This window comes from Colobus angolensis, unplaced genomic scaffold, assembly GCF_000951035.1.
Source record: "Colobus angolensis palliatus isolate OR3802 unplaced genomic scaffold, Cang.pa_1.0 Scaffold50, whole genome shotgun sequence".
In the NCBI taxonomy this organism is placed as follows: Eukaryota; Metazoa; Chordata; class Mammalia; order Primates; family Cercopithecidae; genus Colobus; species Colobus angolensis.
Genome location: NW_012118488.1, coordinates 802,444 through 819,797, shown reverse-complemented (window position 1 = coordinate 819,797; position 17,354 = coordinate 802,444). Strand labels below are relative to the sequence as shown.

The 17,354-nt window shown below is 50.0% G+C and overlaps 1 protein-coding gene across 3 annotated transcripts in view; it reads right to left on the bottom strand.

Moving 5' to 3' along the window:
• Window positions 1-345: 345 nt before the first annotated feature.
• PIP4K2B (phosphatidylinositol-5-phosphate 4-kinase, type II, beta) overlaps window positions 346-17,354 on the bottom strand; it is a 28,698-nt gene continuing 11,689 nt past the window's right edge. For 2 of the 3 annotated variants that reach the window (XM_011959830.1, XM_011959831.1), the window contains exons 4-10: window positions 14,539-14,691; window positions 13,497-13,643; window positions 12,465-12,503; window positions 11,821-11,934; window positions 5,669-5,927; window positions 5,083-5,186; window positions 346-4,422 (exon numbers count right to left, since the gene is read on the bottom strand). In XM_011959830.1, the coding sequence (XP_011815220.1) occupies window positions 4,342-4,422; window positions 5,083-5,186; window positions 5,669-5,927; window positions 11,821-11,934; window positions 12,465-12,503; window positions 13,497-13,643; window positions 14,539-14,691 (897 nt within the window). In that variant the 3' untranslated portion in view covers window positions 346-4,341. The remainder of the gene's footprint in view (window positions 4,423-5,082; window positions 5,187-5,668; window positions 5,928-11,820; window positions 11,935-12,464; window positions 12,504-13,496; window positions 13,644-14,538; window positions 14,692-17,354) is intronic. The other variant, XM_011959832.1, reaches the window with a different exon arrangement.

Below are 17,354 nucleotides of genomic sequence, written 5' to 3'. Positions count from 1 at the left end.
GGACTATAGACATGTGCCATCATATCTGGCTAATTCTTGTTTTGTAGAGACGGGATCTCACTATGTTACCAGACTGGTCCTGAACTCCTGGGCTCAAGCGATCCTCCTGCCTTGGCCTCCCCAAGTACTGGGTATGAGCCACCATACCCAGGGAGTGGTGCTGTGCTTTTAACCACTGCTTATTCATTGCGTCTGAAAGCGGGATGTCATTGACCATATTCTTTCTCCAAACTCAAGCCATACATTGATTTAGCCGAAGCTGCCTCTAAAGCTAGGACCAAAACTTTTTAATTCTGGAAAGAAAAAAAAAAGGTTCATTTCCCAAGGACTCACACATAACAGATATACACAAAGCTTTTTGAGTTTTATTTTTTTCCTCAGGTTGGAGATTCATTGTAACATGCATGCATTTTCAAACAGTAACAGGGTCTCGAACTGTTTAAAGCAGACGTTAGACAAGCACGGGGGATTGAAAATTCCTATTTAAAAACTGGAAACTGCAATGGGATATGGAGAAGTCACACACTTGGTGGGGTGGTGGGTTATCCTGTTTCCCCACAAGGTAGATATGAACTTCATTCATTTTTAATTTCAATGATCTGACCTGATACTGGGGTGTGCTGAGCAGAACTGCCCCCTCCCCCAAGGGTGTTGGCTCCCACCGCCTCACAAAGTGGCTCTGAGCAAGGGCAAGAGGCTCCTGTGGAAAATTCTGCCCTGGGATACTGGCACAAGCTACTGAAGGACAGCTGAGTCTCCTCTTCCCTGTGGGGCACTCTTCATAAGCGGCACATTCTAGAGGAGGGACAGGCCGCGTCACTGCCCCTGCAGATGGCTGGTAGATTGGGGAACAGTTGTCTGAATGGGTTTTCCCTTTCAGGACCCCCTGCCCGCATGACTGCCAGAAAGAGATGAGGCTCCTAGACTTGGTGGGGGGGCCACAGGTTTAAGGCCAGAGCTCTGAGGGTTGTTTAAACACACTGTCCCTTCTGGCCCCCAACACCTGAGTAACTCACATGCTGGGGTGCTGCCGTTTTGTCTCCCACCCTGAATTGGTAAAAAGACAACTGGGGGGTAGGACTGGCTACTGAGGAAAGTCCTGGGTCTTTGATCCACCTCCCCAAGGCATGCCCTGGCAGACCATGAAGATAGGAAAGGCAAGGCAGGAGTCTAGCCTCACCCTGAGTGCTACCAGCAGGCCCATTTGAGGCCAAAAGTACAGGCAAGAGAAAGAGTGAAGTAGGGAGAGGGGACGAAGAGCTGCCTGTGGTGGGAACTTAAGAGACTGCCACTGAGAACAGCCACAGGGGCCACTCATGGCACCTGCCACAGACCAGCAACCCCTGAGCTAGAGAAACAAGGAGAGGTGGAGCACTGCTTCAGTCTGCGCCCCTCAACTGGCTTCCTGGCAAGCCCCGTGACCCCAAGCCACAGGGCATAGGAAAGGAGTCTGTGCTGGGGGACACAAATACCCAGTGGTTAATTAACAGGAACCAGGGCCAGGGACCTTCATCTAGAGGTCAGTGGAGTTTCCAGGGCACTCGTCACTGTGGCTGGGAGACTACAGTGTCTCGGCTGTGGACTTGTGGAAGAGGGAGAAGGATGGGAGAAGGGGTGACTGGATGCCAGCCAGGAATCCTGGCCTTAGCCCTATCCTGGCCTCGCCCAATCAGCCATGTCCTTATTCTTACACCTTTCTTCTTGGGAGACCCAACATTATTCGGAGATGCCATGAGACTGTTGAGCTTTTCTTCATGGCCCCAGGGAGTGAGGCTGAGGGTAGTCACTTGCCCTCTGATGCCTTCGGCTGCCCAGTAACAGAATGGCAGGACCCAAGGAGGAAAGAGTAGGGGCAGATGGTGCTTGGGGAATAAGTCCTCTTTCTCTACATTCAAACTGCAGACTGAATAGGGTATCATGATGAAAAGAAGAGAAAGGAAACTTGTATAAAGCAAGATAAATAGCTTTTAAACATTAGAATGCCAAACATTAGGGGCCAAACTCAAGGTTTTGAAGATAGCACAGCGAATGACCTTTAAAAAAAAACTGAAAATCCACCAAACCACAGCTCAAAATGTTGTGACCCAGTCAACAATACTGTCAGAAAAACAAAAAGCATTTGAAACAGAATGCTACCTCTCAAACTGTAAACAATATACAACACACACACGCGCACACACACACACACACACACACACACACACACTCAATGTTAAACAAGTTAGATACCTGGTAGTCATCTTTAACCGCTAAGAATGTGTTACACTTTCCAAACACATTATGGCAACATGATCAGCAGACCAAACGCAGAGAAGCCGGTGGGAGCCCAAGGCCATGGAGGATGCTGGAAGACAGCTTTCCCAGCTTCAGAGATGCTGGGCCTGACGAGGAGCAGATCCAAACTTGCATTCTTCATTATGACATGGGGAAATCAAGCCCAAACATTATTCCTATATAATCCTTTCCTAAGTCAAATTTGTTTTCTCCATGAGCCAGTTGGTTTCAAGTTCCCTAAGTCATGTAGCGGTCTTGTGGCAGTTGTTCAGATCTACCTATGGCCCCTTCCTGGGGCCAGGGCAGTGGTTTGACCCCCATCTGCCTCTTCCAGAATGGTTTCCCATCCAAGCCAGCAGCCCCACTGAAGTCCAAGAATGCCGTCTCCATTCTTTCCTGACCTGTATGCTGAGTCAGGCACAGAGACAGTGCTCGTTCCTGCTTTGGAAGCTGAGCTTGGCCAGGTTTGGAAGGAGTCACAGGAAACCAATTTATTCATTCAAAATGGTTTCACAAGCGATCTTCACATCTTTGGGGTTATCTACAAGTTTGACCATATCTCATCCCAAATTCCCAGTTCCTGGTTGAGGGGGTGAGAAGATGCAGGAATGTACCTCCCCCAATGCAGAGTAACAGGGCTGTTTCTCTCCTGGCCAGAGCAGTCTGTGGCTCAGTTCCGAGGGCCCGGGTGGCAGGCTCCGAATGCAGGTGGAACACCTGCAAGAAGCCACTCCTTCCAAAAAAGCCTGTGGGCCACAGATCTGCTAAAAGTCTAGAGCGGGGCAACAAGAAAAAACAGCCCCAAGGCGGGGCCAGGTCAAAACTCACATCGAGCTTCCAAACTGGATTTCCTGGATCACATCCTCACGTAACTAGGAAGCCACCTCACGTCTGGACGCCACACTCTAAGATGGGGGCACCTTGCTGGCTGTAACTCTCCAGGCAAAGGGAGCCAGATCTCCTACAAGGTCATCCCGGGGCTTAAGGAGGTGTCTCTGCAAAAGAGCACTCCAGGTGCTTGGAGATTCGCCCAGAGCTAAGAGCTCGGCTAGAAGTGAGAGTGCCTGGGAGGAGGTCAGAAGGAAGGAAATAGATCGAGGGCACAGGACCTCATTTGATACATCAGTTTCCGAGGTTTTCCCAAAGGGAAATAACCATTTAAATATGAGGGTCCTGATAAATCCAAAGGTAGTTCCTCTTGACCTAGTGGGAGGCAGGCTTTACAGAAAGGACTTCTGAACTCCAGGGGCCAAGAGAGCCTGGGGCTTGGGTGATCATCACAGGGTTCTCTGAGAACCAGGTGTCCGAGAGCCCAGCCGCTTTCCTGCCTCTCACCATCCCATGAGGATGAACTCATTCCCCTCTGAGATCTCTGATTCTGATCCGAGATGTCTGGTGCTGACCCGGTATGTTCCGGACAGGATGGAGGAATAATGCAACATTTCACTTGAATCCAAGGGAAAGGTGGAGGAAGTTGTGCACAATACTCCATAAAATTACAAAGTTAATCCAGACAAGAGCAAATGCAGCAGGGCGAGGTGTCTGACCTCTCCAACCTGGCATCAGAGCACTTGGCTCTGAAAGGACCCTTGTGCTGGGTCTACTGGGTGTCTCTTTAATTGAAGGGAACTGAGAGCTCGGCAAGGATGGGGAGGGTGGGTAGGGTGATGAAATATATGATTATAAATAGCAAACCTGGAGCAATGAAATTTCAGAAACAAAACCCAAATAAACTCACAAAGTCATCTCTAGCCCCAAGGTATCTTAAAAGGTTATAAGGTAACAAAAAGGGAACCCCTTTTTAACCTGGGTGTCAAATGGGGGGAAAAAATCAAGGGTAAGTAGAAGGTGGGGTTATATCCTGTGAGCAGGTGCACACACAGCACATCCCCCTCCTCTCTTCAGCTAGTCTCTCTCGGTGTCACAGGCTGCAGTCTCATTGCTAAAGCCCTCCCAAACCCGACTCTGCTCCCACCCTCCCCTCTAGCCCAAATACACCCTTCTCCCTAACTCCCGATCCCCGACCGCATATCCAGCTCTCTGGCTCTGGCTGAAAGTAGAAGATAACTACGTCAGGATGTTGGACATAAACTCGTTGAAGCGCTTGGAGTACTGCTCAGGATTCACAGTCGAGATCTCGGCCCCTGCCTGTAATACATAAGAGGTTGATTCAGGTTGAGTTCCTGTGCCCCAATCAGGAGGCTGCACCTGGGAGGAGCCAGGGTATTCAGAAGCCACTTAATATCAGAGTTGAATACCACCCCCGGCCCCACCAAGACCGAGCAGACTACCTCAGGAAGTGGCTCACAAGTCCTGAACTGTCTTGGCCCCACTCCTGTGATTTATAACCCCAGGCCTGTACCGAAGTAGAAGAAAGGCAGTGGGGAGGTGGCAGAGAGGCTCTGGATCTCTGTGGGGGTCACTACATGGAGAACAGGGCTTCAGGCCCACGGGGAAACAGGCCTGTGGGGAGCAATATGGTCATGGAAACAAAGCTATTACTGGCCCTTCAACAAGATGCACAATAGGCCCAGCAGGCCCTGAGGAAAAACGCTGGCGGGCTTGGCCCCAAGGGCTAGAGAACTGGGGGATAAACAAATTGGGCCCAGCCTGGCAGGGAGTGGGTAGGTGAAGACAGGGAACATGGCAAGGCAGGCAGGCTGCTCTTCCAGTCCGCTCTCCTGGGAGGAAGGGGACAGGAGTGTATTCCTTGGAGCAAGAGGCCTGAGACTGCCCTCCCTGGGGTCTGAAGGTGAGCACAGACGGACCGACTCAGCTGGGCCCTGGATGCAGGTGGAGAGGACTCACCCCGTGTTTCACCGTTTTGGCAGCATGTGCAGCTTTCTTCTTCGTGTCGTATGGCGTGAGGATATCAATGATGGCCATGAAATACACCTCCTTCTTGGGGGAACCTGGAGGGACATGGAGAGCAGGGAAGGAGGAAGAGCGGGCAGGAGAAGGGCAGAAAGCAGCTGGGCACTGCTACAACCCCCAGACACAAGGCTCAGCTCCATCCTTATCATGTTGGGGCTGAGAAAAGGACCAGTGGAGTCCTTTCCAGCTTTCATAGCTCTTATCTTATTGGATCTTCACAGTCACTCTGAGGGGCTGACAGGACAGTGTGAATAAAGTTTGGTTCATCCCATGAACCAGAGCAGAACCATTCCTCAGTCAGCCAGGACAAGCAGGGAAGCATAGGAAAGCCTGGCAGAGAAGGAGCCCCAGGGCCCCAGGTTGAGGTGGCAACCCTGGAGGGGAGTCTGGAGGCAGAAAGAGGTCAAAGGCAGCAATGAATGAGGTGGAGGCGCAGATGCCCCTAGAAGGATCTAAACAATGAGCTGAGGGGTTAGGATGAGGGCAGGGCTGTGCAGGGCAGGCACAGGTTCTGACTTACTTTCATGGCTTTTCATGGCATAGACATCAACAGAGGGGTCGAATTCCCCAGGACCAAAGAACCGAGGAAAGCTGAGGAGGTTGCCAGGGCTGTCGGGAGGTGTGCCATAGGAGCAGAGTAGGTTGCCGCCCACCCCATCATTCTCACACTCCTCATCCTCTGCCCGCTCCTCCACCTCCATCTCTTCCTGCTCTGCCCGGTCCACGTCATGGATGCCCACCAGCAGGCTGTAGTCCATGATCTTCAGCTGTGCCAAGAACTAGGAAGGCCAAGGATGGAAAGATGGAAGGAAGAAGAGGTTACAAAGGACATCTCAGTGACATCCAGAAAGGGGGAAAAGGCATTCAACTCAATTCTACAGAGTTTTGAAATTCAACAGAGAGTAAGGCATCAGAGCACCTGCCCTCAGCGAGCTCTCTAAGTCTAGTGGGGAAGACAGTCATTCAGCAAGGGAAAGGCAGGAGGTCGAGGCTGCAGTGAGTTGCGATCACACCACTGCAGTTTAGCTGGGTAACAGAGCGAGACTGTCTTAAAAAAAAAAAAAAAAATCAAGGAGCTGTGGGAGTTTACAGTGAGAGGTGAGCAAGACCCTCCCTGAAGAAAGGAGTTGAGGCCAAGGCTGAAGGATGAAGAGGAGTCAGTGAGGCAAGTGCTGCAGGTTAAAGACAGAATGAGCGCTGCAGGAAGAGGGAACAGCCCATGATGGTTTGGGATCAAGAGAGGCCATGGTGGCTGGGCACGGTGGCTCATGCCTGCAATCCCAGCACTTTGGGAGGCCAATTAGGGAGGATCACTTGAGGCCAGGAGTTTGAGACCAGCCTCAGCAATGTGGTGAGATCCCATCTCTACAAAAAACTTTTAAAATTAGCTGGGTGTGGCCAGGTGTGGTGGCTCACGCCTGTAATCCCAGCACTTTGGGAGGCCGAGACGGGTGGATCACGAGGTCAGGAGATCGAAACCACCCTGGCTAACACAGTGAAACCCCGTCTCTACTAAAAATACAAAAAATTAGCTGGGCATGGTGGCAGGTGCCTGTAGTCCCAGCTACTCAGGAGGCTGAGGCAGGAGAATGGTGTGAACCTGACAAGTGGAGCTTGCTGTGAGCCAAGATCGCGTCACTGCACCCCAGCCTGGGGGACAGAGTGATACTCCGTCTCAAATAAAACAAAAAACAAAAAAAATTAGCTTGGCATGGCAGTGCACACCTGTGGTCCTACTTACTTGGGAGGCTGAAGTGGGATCGCTTGAGTCCAGATATTTGAGGCTGCAGTAAGCTATGACGGTGCTACTGCACTCAAACCTGGGGAACAGAGTGAGACCCTGTCTCTTATTAAAAAAAAAAGAGGCCATGGCCAAGTTTGAGGAAAGAAATAATGAAATGATATACTATGGAAGAGGTTGGAGAGATGGATGCAACACAGCAATATATTTCTGATCACAAATTTCAACCCATTACAACTCCTAAACCCAATGTAGTGGGCTGGAACTAGGATTTCTTTAAATTAAATACAGTAGTCCACCCTTATCCACAATGGCTTCAGTTACCTGTGGTCAACCACAGTCCAAAAATATTAAATGGAAAATTCCAGCAATAATTCATAAGTTTTTAAATAGTGCACCATTCTGAGTAGTGTGATAAAATCTAGCTATGTTCTGTTCAGTGCTGACCAGGATGCAGATTATCCCTTTGTCCAGTGTATCCACACTGTACACACTAATGTCCCATTAGTCTTTCAGTAGCTGTCAGTAGCTATCTTGGTTATCAGTTCACTATAGTTGTATCACAGTGCTTGTATTCAAGTAACCCATATTTGACTTCATTATGATCCCAAAGAGCAAGAGTAGTGATGCTGGCAATTCAGATATGCCAAAGAGAAGCCATAAAGTGCTTTCTTTTTTTGAGAAAAAGTGTTGCTCTGTCACCCAGGCTAGAGTACACTGGTGCAATCTCGGCTCATTGCAACCTCCACCTCCCAGGTTCAAGTGATTTTCCTGCCTCAGCCTCCTGAGTAGCTGGGACTACAGGCGTGCATCACACACTTGGCTAATTTTTGTATTTTTAGTAGCGACACAGTTTCATCATGTTGGCCAGGCTGGTCTCAAGCTCCTGACCTCAAGTGATCCACCTGCCTCAGCCTCCCAAAGTGCTGGGATTACAGGTGTGAGCCACTGCACCTGGCCAGCTTTAAGTGAAAAGGTGAAAGCTCTTGACTTAAAAAGAAAATAAATCGCATGCTGAGGTTGCTAAGATCTCCTGTAAGAACAAATCTTCTATCCGTGAAATTGTGAAAAAGGAAAAAAATTCATGCACCGTATATATAGGGCTCAGGACTATCTGTGGCTTCAGGCGTCCACTGGGGATCTTGGAACATGTCCCCTGCTGATAAAGGGGGACTACGGTATAATAAAACAGAATAAAAATATCAGAATTCAAGATAGAAAATAAAGGTAGACAGTGTTTTAGTTGTGTGTATCCATTGGGTTGCAAGGTAAAATATACTTCTAACTGGCCTCAGAGACAAAGTCTGAAAAAACAATGTCATTGACTTCTTTATTAGCCCAGGTAAAAATAGAAAAAAAAGGAAGAGGGAACACAAAACCACACAAGAATGGCAGCCAGAACCAACCAATATTCTCAACCCATTCCCCAAAGGTCGAAAGAGTTTGTGTGGTGCAGGAGAAAGTTCTGGGGCCCTCCCCCTAGCATCATGTGACTCCCCTTGCCAAGCCTCAGTTTTCTCATCTGTTTAATGGGTGCTGTGAGTAGGGTGGTGGTTCAAGTCTTTTATCTAGGATTTCCAGACAAAGTGTGGAATGATACAGGATGGAAATGGCCAGCTGGCATTCCAGTTTAGCTAATAAAGAGGCAGGAGTGCAGTCACCATCACACAGTGGTCACTAGGAGACTGCTAGACTGACCACCGTGTTAGGCCCTAACAGAGAACTGGGAGGAGAATCACCATGGAAGCAGAGCAGCTCTATGCACAGGCCCAGAACACAACTTAAAGCACAAGGAGCCCTAAAGATGGGAGCCCAGCAGGATCTCCTTGGAAGAGGAAGGGCGGGAGGGACACCACTCTGAACACTTCTAGACAAAGCCTTCTCAAGGCCCAGGGAGAAGGGGCCGGGGTCCCAGGAAAAAGAGGGTCCATGCACCATGCCCTCCATCCACCTGAGAACATTTATAAAGCAATATGCATTGAAAATAAATGCACTGAGTAAACTGCATTAAATTATTCTTAGAACGACAGTAGGAGGAGGTAGAAAAGGGAGAAGGAGAAAGACTCAGGACAAATAATGTCAGATGATGAAAGACAGAATAAAGAAAGAACATAGTTAGGGGTGACTAAGGAAATGCTTCCTAGCAATACGAAGTTTATGACACCCATGTTCACAGTAGCATTATTCCCAACAGCTACAAGGTGGAAGCAATCTAAGTGTGACGGCTAATTGTATATGCCAGCTGGACTGGGCCTGAGTGCCTAGACACTTGGTCAAGCATTATTCTGAGTGCGTCTGTGAGGGTTTCTGGGTGAAATGAGCATAGAACTGGTGGACTATGTAAAGCAGATGACCCTCCGCAGTTTGGATGGGCATCATCCAATCAGCACAAGGCTTGAAGAAAAAGGGTGACCCTCCTGTGAGGAAGAGGGAACCTCTTCTGCCTGGCCGCTTGATGGCCTGTAGAGTAAAACCACACCACCAGCTCTCCTGGGCCTCCGGCTTGCTGACTACAGATCTCGTTGGTCTCCATAATCCCATGAACCAATTCCTTAAAATAAATCTCTTGGGGCCAGGCGTGGTGGCTCACGCCTGTAATCCCAGCGCTTTGGGAGGCCAAGGAGGGCAGATCACAAGGTCAGGAGATCGAGACCATCCTGGTTAACACGGTGAAACCCGGTCTCTACTAAAAATACAAAAAAAAAACTAGCCGTGCGTGGTGGTGGGCACCTGTAGTCCCAGCTACTCAGGAGGCTGAGGTGGGAGAATGGCGTGAATCCAGGAAGTGGAGCTTGCAGTGAGCCAAGATTGCGCCACTGCCCTCCAGTCCAGGCAACACAGCGAGACTCTGTCTCAAAGATAAATAAATAAATAAAATGAAAAATAAATCTCTTGGTATAAAGAGATTTACAGAACATTCTATAGGTTTTGTTTCTCTGGAGAACCCCAACTGATATAACAAGGGTCCATTAACTGATGAATAAACAAAATGTAATACATTCAAACAATGGAATATTAATCAGGTTTGTGTGTGTGTGTGTGTGTGTGTGTTTTGAGATGAGGTCTCATTCTGTCGCCCAGGCTGGAGTGCAGTGGTGCACACCTTGGCTCACTGCAAGCCCCATCTCCTGGGTTCATGCCATTCTCCTGCCTCAGCCTCCTGAGTAGCTGGGACTACAGGCACCCGCCACCACGCCCAGCCTGTTTGCTTCCTCTTATGTGAAATTCTTAGAGTAGTCAACTTCACAGGGGCAGAAAATAGAATACTGATTGCCAGGGGTTAGGGAGGGGGAATTGGGAATTAGTGTTCAATGGGTATAGTGTTTCAGCTGGGGAAGATAAAAGTTCAGAGATGAATGGTAGTGCTGGTTGCATAACAATGTGAATGTACTTCATGCCACTCATACTTCATGCCACTCATACTTCAAAATGGCTAACACGCACCTATAGTCCCAGCTACTTGGGAGGCTGAGGCAGGAAAATCACTTGAACCCAGGAGGTGGAGGTTGCAGTGAGCCGAGATCATGCCACTTCACTCCAGCATGGGGACAGAGTGAAAATCTCCTCCCCCAGCAAAAAATACACCTATTATTATATGTATTTTACCACAATTAAAAAAAAAAAAAAAAAAACTTTTTTTCCCCAAGTTTGTTTGTAGGGTTTGGTTTTAACGAGCAGCCTCTCAATTTATCAAAAGAGAAGAAGACACTGAGTTATCAAGTGGTCCAGGTAACATTCTCCCTATTGAGCACCTGTCCTCCCCAGACTACAAACTGAAGTTTGCTGGATAAGTGGAGAATCAGAGCTAGAGCCAGAGAAGAACCTGGTTGGTAGATTTTTGTTTTTTTGAAACAGGGTCTTGCTCTGTCACCCAGGCTGGAGTGCAGTGGCACGATCATGGTTCATGCTGCCTTGATCTGCTAGGTTCCAGTGATCCTCCCGTCTCATCTTTCCAAGATGCTGGGATTACAAGCATGAGCAGCCATGCTTAGCCAACTTTTTTGGTTTTTGTTTTGAGACAATGTCTCGCTCTGTTGCCCAGGCTGGAGTGTAGTGGTGAGACCACAGCTCACTGCAGCCTCATTTCCCGGGCTCAAACAATCCTTTCGCCTCAGCCTCCCAAGTAGCTGGGACTACAAGTGTGTGCCCCTGCCCCTGGCTAAATGTTTTAATTTTTTTTTTTTTTTGAGACGGAGTCTCGCTCTGTCGCCCAGGCTGGAGTGCAGTGGCCGGATCTCAGCTCACTGCAAGCTCCGCCTCCCGGGTTGACGCCATTCTCCTGCCTCAACCTCCTGAGTAACTGGGACTACAGGTGCCCGCCACATCGCCCAGCTAGATTTTTTGCATTTTTTTAGTAAAGACGGGGTTTCACCGTGTTAGCCAGGATAGTCTCGATCTCCTGACCTCGTGATCCACCCGTCTCGGCCTCCCAAAGTGCTGGGATTACAGGCTTGAGCCACCGCGCCCCGCCAATGTTTTAATTTTTAGTAGAGATGAGGTCTTGCTATGTTGTCTAGGCTGGTACTGAAATGCTAAGCTAAAGTGATCCTCCCACCTCAGCCTCCCAAAATGTTGGGGTTACAGGATCTTAAGAGCTGGGTTCCTACAGCTCTGATGGCCAGATGCCCTCTCCATTGTAGGGACAACAGCAGAAGGGAGTTTGGAAAAGGTGTTGGAATGAATTAGTGAAAAGGGAAAAGCATTCTAAACTAAATAACAAAGGTACTACTGGCGCCAACTATGCTCCATCAGGTGGAATGATCATTTGCACTTGCTTTAGGTGCCCATAAGTGCCCACACTGCTCAAATCACCACCCTTCCTTTTGTCTATACTCCTGGAAAGTAGTGAATTCCATTCTTCTTAAGGTTTAAGAGGCTCCTACTCTAGGTAAGAAGGAGCCCTGCAAGTGAAAATGAAGGTTAGTAAGTACCTCAACGTCCCGCTTCAGTTTCTCCAGGAAGTTCTTTTTACTCTCCTCTCCCACGTGCAGCTTCTGCCCTTCATTGAGGAAGTCATTGTCTTTGAATGTTGGCAAGTCCTTGGCCTAGGTGAGCAACAGCAGTTAGGCTGGGTGAGCCTGATTCATTCACCCCAGGGACACCCAACTGTTCTGCTGGGAGCAACTGTACAGAAAGCGGAAAGGTTTTCAGTGTACTGACACTCAACCTGTTAAATCAACAGTGCAGGAGCCTCCAGTCCCTGGCTTTGGGCAGGCAGGGAGGGCAAATACAGGAAAGATGAGGAACGACTAAAGGATTCTTTCCTCTTGAGCATGGAGCAGCTCAGGGCTCAGGCAGCCCGTAACTGACTCAGGCTAGACTATGAGATGGAAACGTCTGCCATCCCAGCAGGACTATGAAGAACCTAGTGAGGGCAGAGGTAAAAGACCACAGACCAAGGTCTAGGCCTAGCGGTAAGGACAGGCAGGTGATTCGTGACACAGGGCATTTCATGTTGACAGATGGTATGTCTGGGAGCTTGGCTAGGGGCTGGGGTGGGCGAGGGACAGGATGGCTGACAGGAGTTGTTTCTGACTCTGAGCAACCCTTCTATTCCTGCTCAGCACCAGCATACCTTCTCCTTGTCGCTCGCTTCTCTGGCAACCGTAGAACCCTGAAAGGAGAAGAGCCATCAGGGGAAGTCCAGCTGAGGCAAAGTCGACTGCATAAGCAAACATGGGAGAGCCAGCAGGTGAACTCAAGTAGGCTGGTTAGAGTCCTAGAGGGGCCAGGAGGCAGCACCTTGTTCACTTACTGTGTCAAGCCCACTGACAGAGCTCTACGTGCAATATACTTGTTATGTGCTCAGCAAACATGACTGCACTGGAGAAGCTCAGTCCCTGCCTTTAAGCCACTTTCCTTCTAACAGGGGAGACAGATATTCAGCAGTGGTTCCTTTACTACCACGGTGCTCAGTGGTACAGGGAGGAGACAGCACACTCTGAAAGCACACACCACAGGGCCTGGCCTGCGGAGGGACAGTGGCCAGGGCCTACCTACTTCCTGGAAGTAGTATTTGGGCTGAGCTCAGAAGGGTAAGGAGGAAGCAATTAGGTTGGGGAAGGAGGAGGTGGACAGAGAGGAGACTATTCCAGACAGCAGGTGTGAAATCCTGGGAAGGGGAGCACAGGCACTGCAGGAACGCAGAGGAAACCAGCGCAGCTGCAGCACAGAGGAAAGGGATGGCGGCATAAGTTGACAGAAGTCAGAAGCCAGGTTCAAGAATACGGAGCACCCTAGTTCACAGCCACAAGTGTGTCCTTCTCAGCATCTAGAGATGCACTCATGCTGGCAGTCCATGGGGGCCTGATGGATGCTAAAGTGCGTGCGTTAGCACGGCCTCCCTCACTGTGCACATTCCACAGACAGGAACATCAACTGCTGCATAAATATGCCACATTTAGGGCTTAAATAATCTCCTGTTACTGTCATCTGGACTTCAAACAGCCTTTGGTCCACAAGAATCAGGCATATCCACTCCAGAGTTCCCTGTCCATGCCAACACATAGGCTTCCAGCTTTCCCAATTACATGGAAGTTGGAGTAGTGGCCCCTCTGGAGCTCAGACAGCAGGGAGGCACAGCTCCAGCAAACACAGAGCCCTTTACCTTGAGGTCGTACTTGCGATGTACAGTGAGCCGATGGCTGAACACGTTCCTGGTAACCACCATGTAGGTTTCCACACCATCCACGGTCAGGCGGTACATGCCCAGGAACTGTGGCAAAAGGGTGTTGCCATGACACTCCACTATGAACTAGAATGGAAAGGAAGAAGAGAGAAAAGACTAAGGAACAGGCAGTGCCAGGGATGGATGGGGCTCACCCCAGACTAAAATGCTCCCTGGCTCCTGGAATTCCAGCCTCTAGACCAGTAGTTCTCCAGCTGGGTTCTATGAAGCAATAGGGGTTTCTCAGGCTTAAAACAGGCAACAGCCACCTCCAGCCTCCTGTTGGCATGGCAGAGAGAAAGGCGATCTGAGCAGGTGGCTCAGAGCCCCTGTGGGTTCATATTATTAGTATCTCACCTAACATTTTCTACCACAGGAAAATCCCTGATCCACACCTTGCATCTCTTCTGCCAGCCTGATATGGGAAAGCCACAGGGAAGAGACAAGGCCCGCCAGGGATCCAGCCATCTGGGAGAAGAGAACGGCTCCATATCCAAAGCTCTTATCCACGCCATGCCCCAGGGTTTCTGCCATAACTCCCGAAACACCAGAAGTTCCCTTCAGCCCTTCTCAGGTGCCCCAGAAATGAAGACCCAAGCAGGCTGAGGACAGACACACAGATGGTGCCACGGGACTCCCTGCCTTCCTCGTGGACAGGTTCCAGATGAGTGGAGAGATGGGACAGGAAAAGAAACAAGCCTGCCGAGCCGAGGGGCCCTCTTTCAGAAGAAACGGGTGCCAGAGCGTGAACACTTTCCAGCTGGGGCTCAGTTAGCAATAAGCCTTCACGGCTCCTTCTTCCCTTTTTAAATTAGGCATTTCAGCTCACAGAAACACGGTTGCAGAAGAGTCCCACTGCTTGGTGATCAGAAGCAGCTGCCATTACCAGAGAGGACCAACCCCTCCCTAAGAAGCTCCCCCGGGGCTCTCTTCTCCCTCTTCCAACCCATCCTCTGCAGCCCAGGCTTGGGACTCACCATACCTGGTGGTATTTCTTTAAGATGTTGTGCATCTCCGCCACGTCCTCGCTGGACACAGTCTTGATGACAAAGCGCCGGTCATAGGTGGTGAGGAAACGCGTGCCACACCGGCCCTGGCTGTCACTGTTGATGGGGGCGCTGCGTGTCACTGAATTCTGATAATCGAAACAAAAGCAGGCTGGGCTTGCCAGGGGAATAGAATTCTTTCACTGAGTCTTCCCGCAGGGGCTGGACTGCTTGAGTGCCAACAACACCGAGATACAGGGACTCCCAGATGGGAGTTTACCCACCCCTTTTCTCACAGTGTTCACATCCCTCCCTAAGTCTTCCTCCAAAGTGACAAGAATTGTTCCTTACCACGTGCCCTTCATCCCAGTCTAGGATGGGAAGAGGACTGACTGTGAAGGTTTCCATCCTGATCCCAGAGAGCTATCCTACTAAAATTCTGCCTCTGATGGAGGGGGCTGAGTCTAATCTGGACTCTCACATGCACTACGACCTTGGGCGAGACATTTAACATCTCTACCCCTGCATCTCGTCATCGGGAACACAAAGACACAAACTGAGCTGATTCTCCCAGTCTCTCGGGGGTGGCAAAGATGAAGCTTAGGAAATACTGTCTTCAAGGGGTCTAGCACAAAGAAGCAATGCCCATTGGTCTCTTGTCCGTGGATCTACCCTAATGCTGAAAAACCTTCCCCAAAGCAGACAGCTGATCCTCATCTCTGAGCCTGACACCTTTCCCCTTGCCTCAACCTCCTGCCTCTCTATGCAGGGCTGGGAGGCAGTTTTGGGGAGCTTTCCTGGTTGTATCCTTGCTCCTCCTCAAGGCCCTATTCCCATTAGGACAGAGAACAGTAGAAGCCTTAAGAGGGAGGGTGCGGGAAGGTGTGAGTCAACCAAAGGGATAGGGAGGCAAGGCTGAGGGGAGATCCCAAATGTCCCTGTTCCCAAGAAAACATACATGGGGATCATGTCACAGAAATGTCTCCTCTCCAAGTCCTTTCCCCATCTCTTAATGAGGATCCTGTTATTATTATCATTTTTGTAGAGACAGAGTCTCCCTCTGTCACCCAAGCTGGAGTACAGTGGTGAGATCTCAGCTCACTGCATCCTCTATCTCCTGGGCTCAAGTGATCCTCCCGCCTCAGCCTACCCAGTAGCTGGGACTACAGGTGTGCACCACCATGCCTGGCTTATTTTTTTTTTTTTTTGAGATGCAGTCTCGCTCTGTCGCCCAGGCTGCAGTGCAGTGGCCAGATCTCAGATCACTGCAAGCTCTGCCTACCGGGTTTACGCCATTCTCCTGCCTCAGCCTCCCGAGTAGCTGGGACTACAGGCGTCCGCCACGTCGCCTGGCTAGTTTTTTGTATTTTTTAGTAGAGACGGGGTTTCACCGGGTTAGCCAGGATGGTCTCGATCTCCTGACCTCGTGATCCGCCCGTCTTGGCCTCCCAAAGTGCTGGGATTACAGGCTTGAGTCACCGCGCCCGGCCGCCTGGCTTATTTTTGTCGTTTTTGTAGAGATGGGGTTTTGCCATGTTGCCCAGGCTGGTCTAGAACTCCTGAGCTCAAGCAATCCTTCCTCAGCCTCCCAAAGTGCTAGGATTACAGGTGTGAGCTACCACGCCCAGCCCCTTTATTTAAAAAAAGATGGTGTTTTGCTGTCACCCAAACTGGAGTGTAGTGGTGCAATCATAGCTCACTGCAGCCTTGAACTCCTGGGCTCAAGGGATCCTTCAGCCTTGGCCTCCTGAGAAGCTGGGACTATAGGCATGCACCACCATGCCTGGCTGATCAGGATCCTACTCTTTACTTTCCCCTAATACCTCCTCAGAAAACCCTGGCGGAGGAGTGAGGACCACCTTCATGGGGAAAACTAAAGTTAGAGGTGATAAGCAGCTCGGGGAGTTCCTCAGCAAAGGTGCTAAGGTAGCACCCCAAAAAAAAGAGTGTTCCCGTTACAGAAATGTTGAGTAGACTCTGTGACTGAGTGCCTCTTCCTCCCAGCCTGGCCTTTCTACCATAAGACTTATAGGCTGCAAGCCTAGTTGGGAGGTAGAGGCAGCATCTCCTGACTCTCTAAGTGGCTGGCAGTCCAAGAATATAGGGTCCCCTCCCTGAGCACCATCCTCCCTGCTCTCATTTCAGTCTTGAGCACGGGCATGCACCCACAAGGCTATTAGCGGCAAAATGCAGACACTGAGAGGATGTGGTTAGCCCAGGGGAGGCGAAGGAACCCCTCACTTGGAACCCCTCACCAAGGAACAATGGAGGGAAGATGTCTGAGCAACTTGGGGTTGCAACAGTGGCAAGAAGTTTCCAGAAAACCTCCATCCCCAGTCAAGTCATGATTGAGTTCAGGGTTCAATCCTAACAGGGGGCTGTAGGAACCTCCCAGTACCTCTCAGGTGTGGGCATTCCTGGGCATTCAAGCCTCAGGCATCTCCTCCTCCTCTCACAAACCCTCGCCCTCTTCTTCAAGATACTTTTCTTTGCATGCAAGCCCACCAGAGAGGAGGAGAGAGGGGAGGAGACTCTAACCCAAGGTCCATTCTGCTGCTGTGAACTATTCCGTGAAAAGCGAGGGGTGGGAAGAACTACAGTGTTAGAAAAGGGGCATCCATTCTAGGTTTCACTGTGCTATGGGAAAAAGAGTTTTCCCCATAGATGAATGAAAGTCAACTATATTTCAGGCCAGGCATGGTGGCTCACGCCTGTAATCTCAGCACTTTGGGAGGCTGAGGCAGGCAGATCATGAAGTCAGGAGTTCGAGACTAGCCTGGCCGACATAGTGAAACCTCGTCTCTATTAAAAA